Here is a 6,240-nt window from a genome sequence, read left to right as displayed (position 1 = left end):
GGTGTAAAGATGATCAAGTTGTTTTGGATGAAATACACAAAAAATCAATTAAAAGTTTACAATAGAATAAAAAAGAAATTCTCAAAGAATTGATAAAACTTTTTTAAACATAAAAAATAATAAATATAATTTTTAAAATTTCAAAGGAATTGTGTTTCAATGACAAAGAAATGCCCTTGATCATCTGACTTAAGTTTAAATAGTGTGTTTTGGGTCTAGGTATTGAAAGTCTAATATTACAAACATAAGTCAACATCATTTGAAAAAAAAGAAAATGCTAATTAGTTCTGTGACTTATAATGGTTGTTGATTATCCACACAATGTTGAAATGCACAGATGAAGATTTACCAATGTGAAGAGAACACTTGAAATAAAGTGACGCAGAGATATTACAAATTACAGAAGCAGCTGATTTAGAACACATTAGACATCAGACTGATATCTTTTTTTTTTTTTTAAGGGGATTTTAGACTTAGAACTAGGTTTAATCCAGGCTGCACTTCTCCAAAGCTGAGCAACTTATTTAACTTCCCTTCCCTGCAGCATCTTTTACTAAATGGGGTTCTGATGTCAGGAGTGTGTGAAGAGTATCTTGGTGTGTCATCGATTTTGGATTCTCTATGCTGGCTTTGAAAATCCCCCTGGTAAGTATCTATTCTCCTCTGCATCTGAGGTACTCTGTGGGCTCATTCATACAGATACCCTCTGTCTTACTTCCCTAGTCCAAACTTTCCTTCCACCTGGTCCTGTCTGGATTGTACTGGATGTACAGAAAAGTGGACTGGAAGCCTCTGTCACTCAATAGGATGCCACACTTCATGCTTCTCTGTCTTATCTCTATTTGCGAGAGGGATCAGATGGTCTTTGAACTGATGACAGGGGAAGAAAAGCACAGGAGTCAAGGGCTGAAGATTAGGGAGAGGACTGCTGAACTCCCTAAATCCAGTCGGAAGGTATTGAGATAGGAAGAGGAAGTCTCTGGACTGAAGGCTACCTGGCAGGCGGCTCCAGTGGCCACCTCCTGTCCAGGAATTACTAGCTTAGCTGATGAGTGGCAGGTGGACGTTAAAGACACCACATCCAGCTTAACCACCACTCAATCTGTCACCTCCTTTCCAGGTGTAACAATCAAATTTACTGTTCATTTCCAAAAGTTTAAGTTCCAACTATATTTAAGGAACATACTGTATGTCTAAATACAGAATTTTCTTTATACATTGAAATATGGGCAGTATTTAATACAATTTTTAAAAATATTTTATTTATGCCAGGTATGGTGACACATGCCTTTAATCCCAGCACTCGGGAGGCAGAGGCAGGCGGATCTCTGTGAGTTCAAGGCCAGCCTGGTCTACATAGTGAGTTCCAGGACAGTTCGGGCTATAGGGAGACCCTGTCCTATGTGTATGCGTGTATTGCCTGCATGTAGGTAAGTGCACCCATGTCATGCAATGCCCGTGGAGGACAGAAGAGGCTATTGGATCCCCTGGAACTAGAGTTACGGACAGTTGTTAGCTGCCACGTGGGTGATGGAATTCGAACAACCAGTGTTCTTAAGTGCTGAGCCATCTCTCCAGTCCCTGTTTAATACAAGTTTGATTCATTGAATTCATAAGACAAACTAGCATGTTGACATTAATTACCATACAACCATTGGCACTTACAATGTCACGCAAAGAACATGTGCAAACACTTAGAGTGGGAACTAATAATTGGAAATAACAATCTTCCAGGATCACCTTATCACGGATCTTTTCTGTAGCAATTATTGCATTTCAAACAGAAAGGGGAATTAAAATGAAGACACTCTCTCTTCCCATCTTGACTCTAAAACATAATCTTTAAGGAGATATCTGAAAGACTTCAAAACGTGTCTGGATTTTTAAATAATATTCTTGTATTCTAGACACCAGTGCAACCAAGGCTAGAAATTACATAGCATCCTTAGACAAGAGACAATCATTGCCCTAGGAACACAGCAGATCTATCTATGGGTCCAAGGGAAAATGAAGCAGAAAAATAAAAATAATAAAAGGAGTTTGTAAATAATCGTAAGGTTTTAAAGTCAGTTTGTCACCTTCTATGTTTAGTGATACTTAGTTGAGATACTTTATAAAATGCATAGAATCAAAAACAAAGCAGATATTGTTTGAAAAGGGAAAGAAATTACCCATCGAAGGCCCTTTGATTAAAATTTTATTGTTTTGGAAGATTTTCCACATACTGGAAAACATGGCTTCCGTGTTTTGTTCCCTGTCCTTTTTTTAAAGTCGTGTCTCCTTGCCTGGCCAGTACTTGGGCTGCAGCAAATGATCTCTTGGAGTACAATTTTCCCTCTGGAATCTTGTGGCCACCGTTGTTCTTTCTCTCTTTGTTATGAAGCGCCTCTGCTTTGGAACATGTTTATTCTTTAAGATGAGAAGGACTGCTAGGCTTGGAAAGATGGACACTGTCCCCAGGATCGTGGTTAGTCCCAGGTATATGTGTCTAGAAAGCAGAGAGTTACAATGACTGCAGATGCCCAGCTTGAAATAAAGTATGACTTACAAAAATATAATGATGCTTCTCTTGAAATCTACGAATTCACAGAAGGATGTGGCTGGGAACACTAGTAGCCCATTGAGTGTAGTTTGCTGATAGAAAGTGATTTCTTAGTAATGCTGTGATTTACATAATCAGCCCCATTTCCTCTGTGAATGAGTCCCTGAGGCAGGGTGACCATCTCCCTGTTTGTTCAGGGCAGTCCCCGGCTAGGCTGGTTGGTACTGTCCCAGTATGATTTTAATAGTTCCCCTTTCATTTTCAAAAGAGTCCAGGATAGAATAAGTTAGGCATTAACCCTGTCCACAAATATTTCCCTAATGCATTTGAAGGAATAACTGCATTTGAAGCAATTCAAAGCTGCAATCAGAATTCTTAGTAGAGGACTGATAATAAGCCAGATTTTCAGTTCACTTTCTTCCATGAGAATCTCTCAGGCCTATAATTTGTCAGTAGATACTGGTGCACTGAAGGACAGGCTCAAGGTCACATTCCCTTCACTTGTCTCTGAATTACATCGTTTCCACATTGCTGTGAATGTAGCTTTAGGCAAATGAGAGGCAAGCCTGGATTATACTCACAGATCAGATTCCATTCACAGACCAAAAAACCCTTCACACATAACATCAAAGCCCATTAAATCTATCTCATTTGAGATGGTCTGCCTAACGCACTTCCCACTTAGAACCTTGAGTTTTAATTTTGTTTCTCTAAAAAAGATGGCTCAGCTTGTAAGTCATTGAAAAAGAAAGAAAGAAAGAAAGAAAGAAAGAAAGAAAGAAAGAAAGAAAGAAAGAAAAAGCTCCCTGCTTTTAAGTCATTGAAGTAGGGAGACTAAAGGTTTGATGAACGGAACTGAGTGATACCATAGTGAGAAAACCAGGCTCTCCACCGGGGACACACTCACCCACACAGAAGAAACCTTTCACTTTTATGCGTTTCAAGTACTGGAATAATTGAACATCAGCTTGGCAATAAGAGCCGGACGGATTGAAGGCCAAATCCAACTCCTGCTCAGTGACTGGAGCTGACGTAAATGGTACAGTTTGGCTCAGTTTGAAAAAGAAAAGAATTAAACCCAGAATGTGACCTAAATTTAAATGCTTCTGAGTTTCAAGGGATTACTTGCCCAGTGTGCATGAACTTTCAAAATGCTATTACATCCTAGACTCTTTCACTATTTTTTTTTGTGTGTGTGTGTGTATGTATGTGTGAGATGAGACAGGATTGCTCACTTTATAGCCCAGGCCTGTCTAGAACTTACAATGTAGCTCAGGCTGGCCTTGAACTTCTAGTTCAGCCCCAGAGTTCTGGTATTACAGGTATGAGTCTTCTCACCTGACTCGTTTTTGGTAAATTCTTTTAAAAAGGGTTACTTAGGAGAGGGATACATTAGGACAAAATACAATATAATGACATATATGCCTGAAAATGCCATAATGAAAGGCATTAATGACATCCATTGCTTTGTATGCTGACTTACAAAATAATAACTCATTTAAAATGAGAGTTGGGAGGGATGGGGAAATATATAACCTATCAAATAAACAATAGAATTAGTCTATAAAACAGCTCACAGTTTTCTGTCAATTTTCCTTATAGGCAGGGAAACTACATGAGAGTTGCTGTATCGAGCACCGTATTAAATGGGGATACGGCTGCACTGAGATGCACAGTGCATCTCAGATGCATCTGACTGGGTACCTGAAAGCCTGTGAGTCATACAGTCTGCAGGAGCCTCTACTTCCACATCTTTTAAATCCCCATTTGAGGCACGAAGTGTCAATCAAAACACCAAAATACACTGGAGCCGGGATTCCCGCTGTAAGAAACACAAATAATTGCTTCTAAAATATGCACGTATTTTTGGTCATGAATAATGATCTAGAACCATTCATCTGGAGCCCAATGGTCAACATCTGGGAGAGGAAAGAAAGGCACTGCTACTTACTACACCCCCAAACCTTTCTCCACGGCTCAGTGTTTGGTCATAAGCTCTGGACTCATACAGTAACTGCCATTAGGTTATGCTAGAAGTGTGTCTCTCTGACACATTACCTCAATGCATACAACTTCTTTCCCAGAGTGATGCTTTCTCACCAAGTTGCTCTGGCTATAAGGTTGGGAGTTATTTCTGACCGTCTCTCTCACATCTAATGCACCCTGAAAGCACAGTCTACCTCTCAGGTGTATCTAAATATATTCTTGTCTCTCTATTCTTTCTGCCACGTCTTCTCGAATTGAAAGCCTGATTATGAACATAACACAGTGGTAGGAAATTTGCCCAGCAGTCATTAGAGCCCTGGGAGCAATTCCCAGTACCCCCAAAACTCCCACCAAAAAAGTAATGGCCAATTCTGCCACTTTCCTTAGTCCTCTCTAATCTATTGACTATGCAAATAGTGGATCATTCAATTACATAGATAATTGCCCACGCTAGTTATTCCAAGACTGGACGCTCTACATTTCTGGCCTCATTTGAGGCCATTCTTTTCTTATATTTCAGATGCCAGCTTTCCTGGATTTCTTTCAGTGTTTAAAATGCTCTTGCCAAATGCCTTGCGTCTCCCTTCTCTGAGTCAATTTACTGCTCTGTCCTTTGCCTTCTAATGCACACTTACCCTTTGTATCTCACTTTAAATGATTTCCTTCAGGAAGGGCTACTCCGATGACCTAAACTACATTAATTCTTTTGGTTCCCCATCGTATGCACTTGCATTTCTTTCCCAAACCCTTGATGCCTTGAACGGCTTCTTTAACCGCCTTCCTGCCAGACTTGACGCTATTCAGGTGCAGGAAGCTTTTTTTCTTATTCATGCTACTAAAGCCCATCATTTCTCAATAAATGTTTATTGAGACTATAATCCTTCCTATGGAGAAAAGATCAACTCTCATATACAAGTTTTAGCAGAAGTATTCTGGGAGGATTGCAATGTGTTCGCTGGTTAATGTCTATTTTACGTGTTTCAAGTCGCTGGTCCATTAACATCTGGTCTACATAGTTTGGTTTGACTTTTTTATTTGTTTGTTTGTTTGATTGTTTTTTTATGAGTAGCTAACATTTTTAAAGCCAAGAAATTTCATGTAAAATGGCAGATGTCTGAATTCTCACAATGCTGTATTATCCAGAAGACATGCTGTATTATCCAGAAGACGGTCAGGCCTTGAAGACCAGCTGCTCCCTCACCCTCTCCCCCGGGCCCATGCATGGACTTCATGGCTCCACTCCCTCCTTCACCCCCTTCCATCACCTGGCATTTTGTCAATGGGGTTTGTAATCCCCTCTATTTATGAATGGTTTCTTCTGCCGCAGAATTGCTCCGTATGCTGTATTGGGTACTTTGCTTATGACTATGACCAAACAGCTGAAGAAGCAACTTAAGGCAGGAAGGATTTATTTTGGCTCATGGTTCAGGGTATGAGAGCTCACAGCAGTGGGGAAGGCACAGTAGAGGACTTGCCCATGCAGCAGGGGTATGTGGAAACTGCCTGTCTACCTAAGTTTAAAAAAATTATATTTATTATTTTTATTTTACATGTATGAGTATATTACCTGCATGTCTGAAAGGGTACCCATGTAGTGCAATGCCCACAGAAGTCAAAAGAGGGCATCGGATCCCCTAGAACTGGCATTACAGATGGTTGTTAGCTGCCATGTGGGTGCTGGGAACCAGACCCAGGTCCTCTGCAAGAGCAGC

At 40.2% G+C, this 6,240-nt stretch overlaps 1 protein-coding gene across 1 annotated transcript in view; it reads right to left on the bottom strand.

The window, feature by feature from the left end:
* Nucleotides 1-2,180: 2,180 nt before the first annotated feature.
* Nucleotides 2,181-6,240, bottom strand: part of Slco1c1 (solute carrier organic anion transporter family member 1C1) — a 52,354-nt gene continuing 48,294 nt past the window's right edge. Inside the window, exons 15-16 of the mRNA XM_008851589.1 lie at nt 4,247-4,364; nt 2,181-2,488 (exon numbers count right to left, since the gene is read on the bottom strand). Coding sequence (XP_008849811.1) covers nt 2,266-2,488; nt 4,247-4,364 — 341 coding nt within the window. The 3' untranslated portion in view covers nt 2,181-2,265. The remainder of the gene's footprint in view (nt 2,489-4,246; nt 4,365-6,240) is intronic.

Source organism: Nannospalax galili, unplaced genomic scaffold (genome assembly GCF_000622305.1).
Source record: "Nannospalax galili isolate Female #2095 unplaced genomic scaffold, S.galili_v1.0 scaffold1086, whole genome shotgun sequence".
Taxonomy (NCBI): domain Eukaryota; kingdom Metazoa; phylum Chordata; class Mammalia; order Rodentia; family Spalacidae; genus Nannospalax; species Nannospalax galili.
This window is presented reverse-complemented; position numbering and strand designations above follow the sequence as displayed.